This window comes from Lissotriton vulgaris, chromosome 1_1 (genome assembly GCF_964263255.1).
Source record: "Lissotriton vulgaris chromosome 1_1, aLisVul1.2, whole genome shotgun sequence".
NCBI lineage: Eukaryota > Metazoa > Chordata > Amphibia > Caudata > Salamandridae > Lissotriton > Lissotriton vulgaris.
This window is the reverse complement of record NC_141685.1, coordinates 1,153,258,778-1,153,274,584: the sequence shown is the minus strand read 5'-3', so window position 1 is coordinate 1,153,274,584 and position 15,807 is coordinate 1,153,258,778. Positions and strand designations below refer to the sequence as shown.

Sequence of the window (15,807 nt, the reverse complement as noted above, 5' to 3'; positions counted from 1 at the left end):
TGGCCATTAACCGAGGTATGCAAGTGGGATATGGAGACCACCCATCAATCCAGGGACAAGAAAAGGATAAAAGGATTGTCTGCTAATTCGCAAATGAGAACGAGATAAGATTGCCCGTTGGGACAGATAAATGTGACTGGAAATTAGAGGGAACCAAGAGGAGAAAGTGAAAGCAGTGAGCAGGGGACCTCATGGGAGGACCCATACATGTTCATGCCTGAGGGCAGGAAGCGGCTGCCCGATGCTCCTCACCCCTTACGTTACCAGGAGGATGGAGACCAAGTTGGAGGGTCCTTAAAATGCCTGTGATGAGGGGACTGCTTGCTCCTCAGAACACCTTCCTGGACACCATCGCAACCAGGTTTGATGGGACACGTAAGTGAACAGCTTCTCATACTTTCTAAAAGTGTCATTGCACCCTCCTGCATGCCAATCCCACATCCACACAAAGTCCCAGACTCCACTCCCCACAGATTCCTCATCAGGCCTTACAAACGTCGAAAGGACGTCCGCTCACAAAGAGCGCAGCCAATCAGAACACACACAGACCCGCTCCCTTCGCTCAAACGATCAGGTGCTACTGAGTGTGCCGCGAGTCAAAAGGGCTAGATTGGGCGGCCGGACCTTTTCAGCCAACGTGGCCCGTTTCTGGAACTCCCTACCTCCTGAGCTGCGAAAGGCCCAATCAGAAACAAGCTTTAGGAGACAGCTTAAGTCGTGGCTGTTCTCGGAGCCTCTCTAAGCCGCAGACTCCCAGCTAGCTTTCTTGCCATGCCCTCACAGTGCCGGGACGCCTCCTAGTTGAGGCAGCTGTTCGCGCTTTATAAATACCAGTATTATTATTATTATTATTATTAATAATGAAAAAACTTGGTACCCCTGAAGAGCCCCCTCTTATTCATGAAAATACAATATGGGGTTGGAGGGGCACTAGGGGCAAGGGCGCTGAGGCACACTGCCCTTTCATAGTTTGCTCCCTACACCCTCCAGCTCTCTCTGTCTGAGGTTGGGACAATTGTCCTAGAGAAACTCGTAGGTCTGAAGGGACAGTAACTTTACTACCATCTCGCCGCAAAGTGCGTCAGTGCCTCGTCAGGGATAGCAAGCACTATATTAAAGTAATTACAATTGCAACATCCCAGATCTCCCAGGAGCAGATTTAGAATGGAAGCCACATCTTTCCTCCGTCACCCTGAGGTGCTCGATTCAGTGTCAGACCCTTTTACCTGTGAGATTGTGTGGTGCGGTCAAGGGAGGAAGAGGTCACAGCAAGTATGAGTGATCAAAGAGAAACGAGGAGCTACAAAAAGAGCACAGGGACATGGACTAAGTGGGGGGAACCAGGCTGGGGCAGGTCAGCTACATGAATGCAAAGCCACTTCACAGGTGAGAGGAGAAGGGGAAAGTGACAGGGTGAAATGAAGAGAAAGTGGCCACATGATGATTGGAAAAGTCAAAGGGAGACAATAGGGTGAGCACAGGAGACACCCGGCAAGTGCAAGCTAGGGGGGACCAGGGAGAGAATAAGGGGCATATCATCAAGTGAGTTATCGCCGCGTTAGCGACACTTTCATGCCGCTAACGCATGAATTTCTTATCGCCTTATTTACAAACTCATGCTAACCCGTGTTAGCACTAGTTTCCATGAGTCAGCTGCTGGTATTTTATCGCCCTGCATGCCATCGCTAATGACATGCAAAGTAGGCGTTCCGGGGCGAAACAAAAAGGAAATAGTTGCTAACACGGCTTCGCTGTATTAACAAGCCTGCAGCTGACCCGCGAAGCGACAATTAAAATTGAGCTATGCACATTTCATCGCAGGTATTTAACATCTGAAAAATGTCTGACTTGGACATACATATAATGGGTAGTGGATTGTACGGCTGAGTCCACATCTTCCTATCACCAAGAATTAGCTTATCGCTGCCGTTTTTACGCTGGATTTCCAGCGATGTGTGCGGAATTCATCACTATCGCAGGATTTATTATCGCCGTGGAGATATGCATTGATAATAACGTGATATCTCAGTGATAAGATCCTGTGATATGCGGCGTTAAACAAAATCGCGATAAGCGTGCTCTGCAATATTTATCGCAGTATGTTGATAATATGCCCCTAAGAGTTTACTGCTGTGTGAAGGGCCAGTGGTGAGTAGTGGGGCATGAGTGAGGCTACTTGGGAAGTAATGGGTAACTTAGGGAGTGAGGGCCCCCCGTTGAGCCAACAGGGCGTTGAAGGAAATAAGCCACATGGGGCTGGAGCGAAGCCGCTGTGTAAATGAGGGGCGTACCCGAAAGTGAAGAGCCATGGAGCAAGTGAGCACACCATGGAACAAACTCCCAGGGAGGCTTCAGTTGGAGGCCTCAGAGACAGCCTTCTGCAGGAAGCTGAAAACCTTCTTATTCCCCACTGACTAGTTTAATGGGTGTCTGAGTCTGACTGGGGGGGATGGCGTGGGAAATCTACCTTGTTTGCTGGTACCATAGAGCGGGGACACACTAGCCTAGTGTAACCAGGTACTTTATAAACTTGTATATTATTATTATTATTATTATTATTATTATTATTATTATTATTATTATTAATATTATTATTATTATGCCAAAAGAGGGGCCACTGGGCAAGGGAGCAGCCACCGTAGAATAAGTGGTCATGAAGAAGGGAACGGCCATTGGACCAGGAACGTACAAAAGAAGGGCCCTACGAGGTCATGAAAGAACTGGCCGCCATTGAAGACAGAGAACTGGTACAGCAAAGACAAGAACAGTGTAAGCTCCTCTTGCACAGGGAACGAGTACACTGCAGGTTGCAGCAGTTCAAGTGTCACTCAGAGAATAGGCACAGCATAGACAGCACTATCACAAGCTTCTCTCACATGGAGACTAGGTGTAGCATGTGCGCCCACTGTGCCAGCTTCCCTCACACACCGAACAAGGGGAGCCTTAGCTCCCCTCACTTACAAACTGCATGTAGGACACATGAACGAACTGTGCAATGCTCCAGAACACAGCACACACATATTATATTGGCGATGGCAGCAGTACAAGCTTCAATCACACGCACACACGGAACAAGCGCAGCATAGGAGCAACAGTGTATGTGCTGGACAAATGCAGCATAGGCAGCAGCAGTATATGTTTCCCTCACACAGATACTGCACTCAGCAGTAGTGCAACAGGCACAGGAGGTGCACCTTGACTCACACAGAAAACAGAAACAGCACAGAGAGAGACAAACAGGCAACCTTTCCCCAGCATAGGATGTACAGCACGGGAAGCAGCAATGTAAGGGTCCTCACAGTACAGGCAAGGGATAGGCAGCATGAGTTCAAGCTTCCTTTATATATAGAAGAGGTGCAGCAGGCTGCAGCAGGCACATTTCTGAGCTCTCTCCCTGTTTCTAGGCAGCGCAGGCACCCTAAATATCTTCCTAGCAGGTAGAATTCAAGCAAAGTAGTGTATTTCCCATCACACAGACAATATGTTCAGTGCTGAGCGGCAATGCAAGTGTTCCCATAAACATGGCAGGAGGAGTGCACACACCAGGAGTGTATGTTATCACTTGAAAGAACAACACGGGCAGAAGTGTGACCTTCCACCTATTGCTAGAAAGTCCAGTACAAGAGCAGCAGTCGTGCAAGCCTTCACAGCTACAGAGGAGGTATAGTGCAGGCAGCAGTCGTGCAAGCCTTCACAGCTACAGAGGAGGTATAGTGCAGGCAGCAGTCGTGCAAGCCTTCACAGCTACAGAGGAGGTATAGTGCAGGCAGCAGTCGTGCAAGCCTTCGCATCTACAGAGCAGGTACAGCGCAGACAGCAGCCGTGCAAGCCTTCACATCTACAGAGCAGGTGTAGTGTGGACAGCAGCCGGTCAAGTCTTAGCATCTACAGAGCAGGTACAGCGCAGAAAGCAGCCGTGCAAGTCTTAGCATCTACAGAGCAGGTACAGCGCAGAAAGCAGCCGTGCAAGTCTTAGCATCTACAGAGAAGGTGCAGTGCAAGCAGAATCAGTGCAAGCCTTCGCATCTAAAGAGCAGGTACAGCGCAGACTGCAGCCATGCAAGTCTTAACATCTACAGAGCAGGTGCAGCGCAAGCAGCTGCAGTGCAAGCCTTCACATCTACAGAGCAGGTACAGCGCAAGCAGCCGCAGTGCAAGCCTTCACATCTACAGAGCAGGTACAGCGCAAGCAGCCGCAGTGCAAGCCTTCACATGTGCAGAGTAGGTGCAACGCAAACATCCGTAGTGCAAGCCTTCGCAGCTACAAAGGAGGTACAGTGCAAACCTTAGCATCTACATTGGAGGTGCAGCGCAAGCAGCATCAGTGCAAGCCTTCGCACCTACAGAACAGGTACAATGCAGACATCAGCCATGCAAGCCTTTACATCAAAAGAGGAGGTACAGTGTAGGCAGCAGGCTGCAAGCCTTCACAGCTACAGCGGAGGTACAGGTTCGGAAGCAGACGTGCAAGCCTTAGCAGCTACCGAGCAGGTATAGTGCAGGCAGCATCAGTGCAAGCCTTCGCACCTACAGAACAGGTACAGCGCAGACATCAGCCATGCAAGCCTTTACATCAAAAGAGGAGGTACAGTGCAGGTAGCAGCCGTGCAAGACTTCATATCTACATAGCAGGTGTAGCACAATCTGCATCAGTGCAAGCTTTGCATCTACAGAGCAGAAACAGCGCAGACAGCAGCCGTGTAAGTCTTAGCATCTAAAGAGCAGGGTATGCGACGTTTACAACGCAAGCGTTACAACGCCGTACCATTACCACGCGGTCATAACAACGAAAGTTGTTACAACGAATTGCGCTGGGTGGCGCTCAAGAATAGTAAATCATTTAATTTACTATCCCAACACCTTCCCTACTATCCACGGGGACTGGTGTTGGAATAGTAAATAAAAAATGTTTAATTTGCGCCCCCCCCAACGCAAGTCGTTGTAACGACTTGCGTTGTTACAACCGCGTTGTAATGGAACGCGTTGTAAAAGTGTGCGTGGTAATGACGTACATCCGTGCAAGACTTCACAACTACAGACCAGGTACAGCGCAGACAGCACCAGTGCAAGCCGTAGCATCTACAGAACAGGTACAGTGCAAGCAGCATCAGTGCAAGCCTTTGCATCTACAGAGCAGGTACAGAGCAGACAGCAGCCGTGCAAGCTTTTACATCTACAGAGCATATACAGAGCAAGCAGCATCAGTGCAAGCCTTCACATCTACAGAGCAGGTAGAGTACAGACAGCAGCTGTGAAAGCTTTCGCATCTACAGAGCAGGTACAGCACAAGCAGAATCATTGCATGTCTTCTCATCTATAGAGCAGGTACAGCGCAGATAGCAGCTGTGCAAGCCTTAGCATCTCTAGAGTAGATACAGGGCAAGCAGTAGTCGTGCAAGCCATCGCAACTACAGAGCAGGTACAGCGCAGACAGCAGCTGTGCAAGCCGTAGCATCTACAGAGCAGGTACAGTGCAGACAGCAGCTGTGCAAGCCGTAGAATCTACAGAGCAGGTACAGTGCAGACAGCAGCTGTGCAAGCCTTCACATCTACAGAGCAAGTATAGCGGATTCAGCAGCAATGCAAGCTTTTGTATACACATATTGAGTACATCACAGGCAGTATTAGTGCAAGCGTCTCACATACAGCATATATGATGGGCAGTAGAAGGTCAAGCATTCACACTCACAGAGCAGGTACAGCACAAGCAGCAGCAATGCAAGACTTCAAATACACACAGCAAGTACATAACCTGAAGTAGCAGGGCAAGCTTGCCACACAAACAAACAGCAGATATGTTGGGTGGTATCAGTGCAAGCACCCCCAACACACAGCAGACACTTAGACACAGCAGGTGTGATGGGCAGTAGCAGTGCAAGCTTCCCCGGACACACAGCAGATACGATGGGCAGTTACAGTGAGCGTTCACATTCACACAGCAGATACGATGGGCAGTAGCAGTGAGCGTTCACATTCACACAGCAGATACGATGGGCAGTAGCAGTAAGCATTCACATTCACACAGCAGAGACGATGAGCAGTAACAGTAAGCGTTCACATTCACACAGCAGATATGATGGGCAGTTGCAGTATAAGATTCCCTCCCACACACACATCAGATGATGGGCAGTAGCAGTGCATGCTCCCTCTCACAAACACACGCACACAGCAGATTCGATGGGCAGTAGCAGTAAGCGTTCACATTCACACAGGAGATACGATGGGCAGTAGCAGAAAGCATTCACATTCAAACAGCAGATACGATGGGCAGTAACAGTAAGCATTCACATTCATACAGCAGATACGACGGGCAGTAACAGTAAGCATTCACATTCACAAGGGAGATACGATGAGCAGTACTGGTATAAGCTTCCCTCCCACACACACATAAGATGATGGGCAGTAGCAGTGCAAGCTCCCCCTCAAACATATACACACACACAGCAGATATGATGGGCAGTAGCAGTAAGCAGTCACATTCACAAGGGAGATACGATGAGCAGTACTGGTATAAGCTTCCCTCCCACACACACATAAGATGATGGGCAGTAGCAGTGCAAGCTCCCCCTCAAACATATACGCACACACAGCAGATATGATGGGCAGTAGCAGTAAGCAGTCACATTCACACAGCAGATACGAAGGGCAGTAGCAGTGTAAGCTTTCCTCCCATACACACATCAGAAAAGGAGCAGTAGTTATGGAAGCTCCCCCCCTCACACACACAGTAGATATGATGAGCAGTAGCAGTAATCGTTCACATTCACACAGCAGAAACAATGTGCTGTAACAGTAAGTGTCACATTCATACAGCAGATACAGATATGACGGGCAGTGGCAGTGTTAGCTTTCCTCCCACACACACCTTAGATGATGGGCAGTAGGAGTACAAGCTCCCCCCTCACACACACACACACAGCAGATACGATGGGCAGTAGCAGTAAGCGTTCACATTCACACAGCAGATACGATGGGACGTAGCAGAAAGCGTTCACATTCATACAGCAGATACAATAGGCAGTAACAGTAAGCATTCCCATTCACACAGCAGATACGATGGGCAGTAGCAGTGTAAGCTTCCCTCCCACACACACATCAGATGATGGGCAGTAGCAGTGCAAGCTCACCCCCCCCCACACACACAGCAGATACGATGGGCAGTAGCAGTAAGCATTCACATTCACACAGCAGATACGATGGGCAGTAGCAGTGTAAGCTTCCCTCCCGTACACACATTAGATGATGGGCAGTAGGAGTGCAGGCTCTCCCTCACACAAACACTCTGCAGATACGATGGGCAGTAGCAGTAAGCGTTCACATTCACACAGCAGATATGATGGATAGTAGCAGTAAGCGTTCACATTCACACTGCAGATACGATGGGAAGTAGCAGTAAGCTTTCACATTCACACAGCAGATATGATGGGAAGTAGCAGTATAATCTCCCCCTCACACAAACACACTGCAGATACAATGGGCAGTAGCAGTAAGCATTCACACTAACGCAGCAGATATGATGGGAAGTAGCAGTAAGCGTTCACATTCACACAGCAGAGACGATGGGCAGTAACAGTAAGCGTTCACATTCACACAGCAGATACGATGGGCAGTAGCAGTGTAATCGTCCCTTCCACACACACCTCAGATGATGGGCAGTAGCAGTGCAAGCTCCCCCTCACACACACACACACACACACACACACAGCAGATATGATGGGCAGTAGCAGTAAGCGTTCACATTCACACAGCAGATACAATTGGTAGTAGTAGTAAGCATTCATATTCACAGAGCAGATACGATGGGCAGTAGCAGTGTAATCGTCCCTTCCACACACACCTCAGATGATGGGCAGTAGCAGTGCAAGCTCCCCCTCACACACACACACACACACACACACAGCAGATATGATGGGCAGTAGCAGTAAGCGTTCACACTCACACAGCAGATACGATTGGCAGTAGCAGTAAGCGTTCACAATCACAGCAGGGACGATGGGTACTAACAGTAAGCGTTCACATTCACATAGCAGATATGATGGGCAGTAGCAGTGTAAGATTCCCTCCCACACACACCTCAGATGATGGGCAGTAGCAGTGCAAGCTCCCCCCTCACACACAGAGCAGATATGATGGGCGTAGCAGTAAGCATTCACATTCACACAGCACATACAATGGGCAGTAGCAGTGAGTATTCACATTCATACAGCAGATACGATGGGCAGTAGCAGTATAAGCTTCCCTCCCACACACACATCAGATGATGGGCAGTAGCATTGCAAGCTCCCCCACACACACACACTCAAACAGGAGATATGATGGGCAGCAAAAGTAAGCATTCACATTCACACAGCAGATAGAGTGGGCAGTAGTAGTATAAGCTTCCCCTCCATACACACATCAGATGACTGGCAGTAGCAGTGCAAGCCCCCCCCCCCCACACACACACAGCAGATATGATGGGCAGTAGCAGTAAGCGTTCACATTCACACAGCAGATAATATGGGCAGTAACAATGTAAGTTTCCCTCCCACACACGCATCAGATGATTGGCAGTAGCAGAGCAAGCTCCCCCCACGCCCACACAGCAAATATGATGGGCAGTAGCAGTAAGCATTCATATTCATACTGCAGATACGATGGGCCATTGCAGTAAACGTTCACATTCACACAGCAGATACGATGGGCAGTAGCAGTGTAAGCTTCCCTTCCATACACACATCAGATGATGGGCAGTAGCAGTGCAAGCCCTCCCTCACACAAACACACAGCAAATACAATGGGCAGTAGCAGTAAGCGTTCACATTCACCCAGCAGATATGATGGATAGTAGCAGTAAGCGTTCACATTCACACAGCAGATACGATGGGCAGTAGCAGTACGCTTTCACATACACACAGCAGATATGATGGGCAGTAACAGTAAGCGTTCACATTCACTCAGCAGATACAATGGGCAGTAGCAGTTTAATCTTCCCTTACACACACACACTAAGAGGATGGGCAGTAGCAGTGCAAGCTCCCGCTCACACACACACACAGCAGATACGATGGGCAGTAGCAGTAAGCTTTCACATTCACACAGCAGATACAATTGGTAGTAGTAAGCGTTCACATTCACAGAGCAGATACGATGGGCAGTAACAGCAAGCGTTTGCCTTCACACAGCAGATACAATGGGCAGTAGCAGTAAGCATTCACACTCACTCAGCAGATACTATGGGTAGTAGCGGTAAGGGTTCACATTCACACAGGAGGGAATATGGGTACTAACAGTAAGCGTTCACATTCACATAGCAGATATGATGGGCAGTTGCAGTGTAAGCTTCCCTCCCACACACACCTCAGATGATGGGCAGTAGCAGTGCAAGCTCTCCTCTCACACACACAGCAGATATGATGGGCAGTGGCAGTAAGCGTTCACATTCACACAGCAGATACGATGGGCGTAGCAGTAAACGTTCACATTCACACAGCAGATACGATGGGCAGTAGCAGTGTAAGCACACACACACACACACAATACGATGAGCAGCAAAAGTAAGCATTCCCATTCACACAGCAGATACAGTGGGCAGTAGTAGTATAAGCTTCCCTTCCATACATACATCAGATGACTGGCAGTAGCAGTGCAAGCTCCCCCCCCCCCCCACACACATAACAGATAAGATGGGCAGTAGCAGTAATCATTCACATTCACACAGCAGATACGATGGGCAGTAACCGTAAGCGTTCACTTACAGACAGCAGATACGATGGGCAGTAGCAGTGTAAGCTTCCCTCCCACACACACATCAGATGATGGGCAGTAGCAGCGCAAGCTCCCCCCCCCCCCCCCCCCACCCCTCCCACACACACAGACACACAGCAGGTACAATGGGCAAAAACAGTAAGCATTCCCATTCACATAGCAGATATGATGGGCAGTGGTAGTGCAAGCCTTCACTGCACAAACAGCAGATATGATAGGCAGTAACAGTAAGCATTCATATTCACATAACAGATACGATGGGCAGTAGCAGTATAAGCTTCCCTCCCACTCACACTTCAGATGAAGGGCAGTAGCAGTGCAAGCTCCCCCCTCATACACACACAGCAGGTACGATGGGCAGTAACAGTAAGAGTTCACTTTCACACAGCAGGCAGAGCACAAGCAGCAGCAGTGCAAACTTGCTACACACACAAGCCACCAAAAGCACACACAAGAGCAATGGTCAAAGCCTCCATCACAGAAGAGGAACAGGTTAAACTTCTGCAGTACTGCCCAGCCATTACATCACCATAACATTTGAAAATGCTTTTGGTTTATTTTTATAGATCGCTCAGAAATCAAGATGGCGTGGCCAAAAAGGGACTGGATGCTTGAATCTTTCAAGGGAGACAACCTAAATTGAGATGATTTTCATTGCTAAATCGAAGCAAGCACTGGTGGCTCTAATACAGGCTCTCGAGAGTTGACTGACATTTGTAGTATTTTCAAATTCTTTTTTGCAGTCTTCTGAGGGCCTTAGGTTAAAGGGTCAGTTCTCCCGCACTCGCCCGAGGGACGGTTTGTCAGGTTCCTCGAGATTTACCTCCCCAGATAGCTGGAAATGCAGTCCGTAGTCGAGTCAGTGACTGGGGAGATTTTGAGGACTAAGGAATGTCTTCTTTAGGTTCACCCTATGCATCCAGCTGGCCTCTACCGCTCATGTTTGCATAACTTTCACTGGCACGTTTTTAGGGCTCGCCCCTTGTGATGCAGTGCGCAGCACTGCTTATGCAGCGAGAGTAATTTTGTCCGGGGTTATGAAACGGACCCTGGAACTGTACACGCTCGTGCGTGTGTTTTTAGGTTTGTGTCGTGCGATTGGCTTTTGGCTGCGTGTTTTTTTTTTAAGATAGCACGCAATAGGCCAAAGGCGGGCGCATTGCTCCGCCCATGGCCAATTGGTGTCTATTACGCGCATTGCTGCCATATGGTTTCAATTATCGTGCCCAGACACAGGTGCGATAATTGAAACCATATGGGTCGCTGTGGCGCGCGCTCACGCACCACTCGTTTCCTCTACCGGTTGCCTAACTTACTCTAACTGAATTTGCCTCAGTCCACCTTTCTCTCATTGCTGCACCCCCTGTACACCTCATCTCCCCCGCCTGTACCCCCAACACCCCTCTACTACTGCCTCCTGTTTTACCTCGAGTACTGGCTCCTCTTTTCTGTTTACTCCCAACTCTCTACCGCCACCCTGGTGCCTCACCCCATATGTGCCTCTCTCATGCTTCTTCATTGATGTATACTCCCCTCTCTGATTGCACCCCCTAGCAGCCGATCACCACCTCCATGTATGCTACTCGTCTTCTGGTAGCATCTCAATATAACCCACCCTCGTCTGCAATACATCATGTTGACCACTCTCTCGCCATTTCCCCCAACCCTCTGCCCCTCAATTCCTGAGTCTGTACCCACGCCCCCACACCTGCCATAGGCCCCCTTTTAGTTGCCATACTCCCCCCACTCTGTGTACTCCATACGGTCCACCACTACTGGGCCCCATACTTAACTGATCTATTGCTCCTTCATAAATTTACAACGTCCTCCTCCACAGTATCCTCGCCGCCTCACCTGGGTAGATCCGGATCTCCTGCTGTCCTTCCCCAGCTGTTGCACCTGTGCCTGTGACAGCCAAACCTCCCCAATGTGCATGCACAGAGTCCAGAAGGACGTGGCATGCCGGGAGATGTAGTCATCTTTTTGCTGTAATGCTTACGCACCTTACTAGTCGCAAACTAAAGGTCACACCCTCGGCAAAGGCGGCAGTCAAAAGAATGGGCGGTGTCAGCTGTCATGACGCATTTTGACAGCTTGTGACGACAATGGTGTCTCCTTGCTATTCCCGGAGAGCAGCAGAGGGTCCGGAGACAAGAGGATATTACCAAGAAGCACCGGAATGTCAAAAGAAAAGGCAGGAATGCGTCATATCTGCAAGATATGGCGCATTCCTGTCCTTCTCCCCTGCGCCAGCGCACCAACAGCAGCCGTATGGCAACACAGATACCCTGGTACCATTGTGCAAGGGTGCCTCTGTTGCAGGGATGATTGTTTTTGTGCAGGAAGGGACACTTTCCTGCAAAAAAATAATAATTAGTGCCATTTTCCTCTTTCTATGTGTGCTTCACATGCGCCACTCCTACGCCCCCCCTTTTAGGAGGATTAGGAATCTGACGCATTACCAGGTTTACAATTCCTTGTAATTCTGGGTAGGCTTCAGTTTCCATGGGTGTTGTGTTGGAACACCCACAGCAACACCAATGGAACGCCCCTCCCACACAGTGTTCTGCGTAAAAGAAACCTATATTTACTAGGCCACGAAAGCCAATGTTAAGTGGCTTTGCTTGGCCTTGCAAAATGCTGCAGCACATTGCGCCACAGGAGCTTCAAAAAAGTGACGTTCTGACGACGCTATAGTGCCACAAAGGTCTCATAAATGAGACCCTGAATGCTTTTTCTGTTACATTTTTCAACCTGCCAAATTTTTACGAAGGTTGAGCTATTTAACGCATCCGATAATTATCAGATGCGTTAAATGCCTACTAACTCATAATTCTGACTCATGAGTAACTAGGGCTTTACACAGGGGCCAGAATACACAGCCCAACTCGTAATTGGGCCCAGACTCTGAGAAAGCCATTTCATGGTTGTGGTCAAGTGGGATTGGACTGCTGTCAGCTTCTCAAAGTGTCACTGAGGCTGACTGCTGCTGCGAGGCTTATCTAGCTGTGATAAATAACCATCTCATATCTGAGCATTAGCAAACAGACATTTTAATCTACTCTAAGTAGTTACCTGGTTCACCTGATTTCTTTTCGAATTCTATGCCTAAATAGGTTCTCATTTTCTAAGCTGTAATTTACATAAGAGGATCTTTTTTTCTAGAAATATGTTTCGGTTGCTTGGTGATCACAAACACACAGTATGAAGCCAAACTTTCAAAACCTGAAATTAACGGGAATGTGTTGGTATTTCACAGATATGCAAATATTTTTGTGAAATATGGCTTTCATCCAAAGGGTCTAGTCTCAGTTCATTTTTCTTTTTATTTCAACATGTTTTTATTTAATTTTTTATAAGAACACATTTGCAATTCTGTTACAGGGTTTGCATTGATTAATCCACTCGCTTTTAGACTATATAATTATTTGCATGCCCTACCTGTTTCAACAGTGAAGAAGGGAAAGGAAACCTGAAAGGAGTATGATATTTTTTATCTCTCCAGCGCACATGTTAAACATGACATATATGAATGTCCTGTGATCCAGACTTCCTTACGGCCCGGCCCCCCCGGTGGGAACCTGGGCCCTTATTTATGAGGCCTTGCGTCAGTTTTGCGCCGCCGGTGCGTCACTTTTTTTGACGCACCAGCGGCGTACAAAATGCGCCTTGTTGCGCCATATTTAAAAAGTGACGCATCTAGGTAGACGCGTCACTTTTTAAACCCCTGCACCACATTATACCTGTGTCAGGTATAATGTATGCAGAGGGGGCGTTCCCCCGCAAAAAGCCTCGTAATAGTGACGCAGTGAAATCTATGAGATTTCACTGCGTCACTTTTAGGATGCTGTTGCGTCAAAATCTTGCGCCTGCCTCACAGCAGGCGTAAGACTGACGCAAGCCCTTTCACATGGGGCTTTCCCCATGTGAAAGGACGCATTGCTGGAGTTGCGTCACTTTTGTGACGCACTCCAGCAATGCGTCACTTTTGCGCTTACAGATGCGTCAGAAATACTGACGTATCTGTAAGTCCTTGCGACATCATTGGTGTCGCATGGTGTCCGCAGTGAAAAGTGACGCAGCGCTGTTTTCACGCAGCGATGCGTCACTTTTCATAAATGAGGCCCCCGGAGTGAGCGGCGTGCATTGGACATGATGTCATGTTTCCCTCCTGCGGGACAGGATGTGGAAACTGCAGAGAAATGGAAACAAGTCCAACGTTAGCAATAATACTTACAGCAAGTGCAGCCGCACATAGCGCTTGTAGAAGTCCGAAGACCAACGCCCTATTCTTTGGACCACTGATCAGGAAACACGCAGACATCTCTACAAACCCATTTGACCGCTACCCGCGGCCCATCGAAGCGCTAACCTTGTGAAACTGAAGCAGCAACGCAGCATCCAAAAACTCATCACTGCCTGAAGGCAAACGCCTGGCAGGCACGCAAAACTCATCACTGCCTGACGGCATAATCGCCTCAGCAGGCAACCAAAACCCTTTCACTATCTGAATGCATAATTGCATCGGCAGGCACCCAAAACTCAACACTATAAGAAGGTACTAGATAGAAAAAGACGAGACTCTTTGAGGAAACATGCTGACAATTCTGCAAACTCAATTCACCGCTACCCGCGGCCCATTATTTCGAGTCAAATGCCACTTAGCCCCATTACGAGGGTGGGATGCCCGTGCGTCATCAGAGCCGGACCTGCCTCCCGCCCTCGTGAGGGACATTTCAGCGGGGACTGGCACAACCGCCATATTGGTGGCGTAACCGAGTTCCCATGTTTCGCCTTGGTATAGTAGAGAGGGTCCAAATTTTAGAGACTGTCTTGGTGTAAATGAAGTGAGTGATTTCACTTACCAATCTTTCTTAAGTAGGTGCAGATTGGTGGCCCATAACAAAAAAAAGAGAGAAAAAGAAAGAAAACAGAGGTCAGATAATTCCTACATTCTTCATATGGCTGCTTGTGTGTGTCTGTCTTCCAAAAAGAGCCCAGCATGATATTGAAGACTGCGCTGTTTAGTTCACAATAAGAGCTGGTTAAATATAATTCACGTGTTATGAAGAACACTCTCTTGTCTGAAAATTCTGTGCCTTACGTGCTATGAACCTGGGGAAAAGGGGAAAACATTCTTTGTGCATATTATTACCAGAGGATTACTTCAGTTCTAATCTATTGATGATTGTGTTTGGTCTAGGATTTGATCGGAAGATGGCTTTTGTAAAAAAGCAAGTTAGGTTCTGTATCAAATTGTTTCTCGTATAGATGAAAGCAAGGGGGCCTTTGTAGGTAGGTTTCCAGAAATATATAATTCTTAAGGTGCCAAATGCCATTAATGAGACGTGGATGAGAAGAGTTATTGGGCAAACTATGCAGCATGTTTTAGTTCTAGGCACTAGAAGTCCAATGTATGTACAATAAGTATATGGAAATTAAAAATAATAGCTAAGCCTGTCCGCAGCACGCAGAAAGAAAATCTTACAAAGTTTGTAGAAAACGAGAGGGGGTTACATTTCCACACTTAGAAATGGAAAGGGAAGTTTAAGATTGTGTTTTAAGCATGGGCGGTAATTCTCATAAAAACAGTCTCTGGCGCCTGCACAGTGTTTGGGGTGGGTGGTGAAAGGTAACGGGCGCTTGTTGCTTAAAATGCCCTATGGGTTTGATAGTTGAATGGCCGAGTTTCCTACAGAGTCCTAGTAGTACACAGACAGGGAACGGAAGGTTCTATGATGTAAAAGAACATGTTTCTTTAGAAGGATCAGCAATATATTACAAAAGACGAACCGAAATACAACACGTTACCTTAAATAAGAGGCAATTAGTCCACCATACGGCGTTCAGAGGAGAAAAACGTTCCTATAGAGATTTACCCAAAATTATCTTGTTAAAAACATCCTATAATATTCTCTGAGAGAAAGGGATAGCAATGTATTGCAAAGGCAAAATACCATACATTCTGTAACCTCTACGCCTTCGACGCGCTACTGCAGTCCTCCCTGCCTCAAGATGATGCGAGTCTGAGGAGACACCTGAAATGCTTCCCCTTGACCT

The 15,807-nt window shown here is 48.0% G+C and overlaps 1 protein-coding gene across 2 annotated transcripts in view; it reads left to right on the top strand.

Annotated features, from left to right (window-relative positions):
• Positions 1 to 3: 3 nt before the first annotated feature.
• The window catches only part of KCNH3 (potassium voltage-gated channel subfamily H member 3), a 454,232-nt gene continuing 438,428 nt past the window's right edge, over positions 4 to 15,807 (top strand). For both annotated transcript variants that reach the window (XM_086964034.1, XM_086964026.1), the window contains exon 1: positions 4 to 375. In XM_086964034.1, the coding sequence (XP_086820160.1) occupies positions 300 to 375 (76 nt within the window). In that variant the 5' untranslated portion in view covers positions 4 to 299. The remainder of the gene's footprint in view (positions 376 to 15,807) is intronic.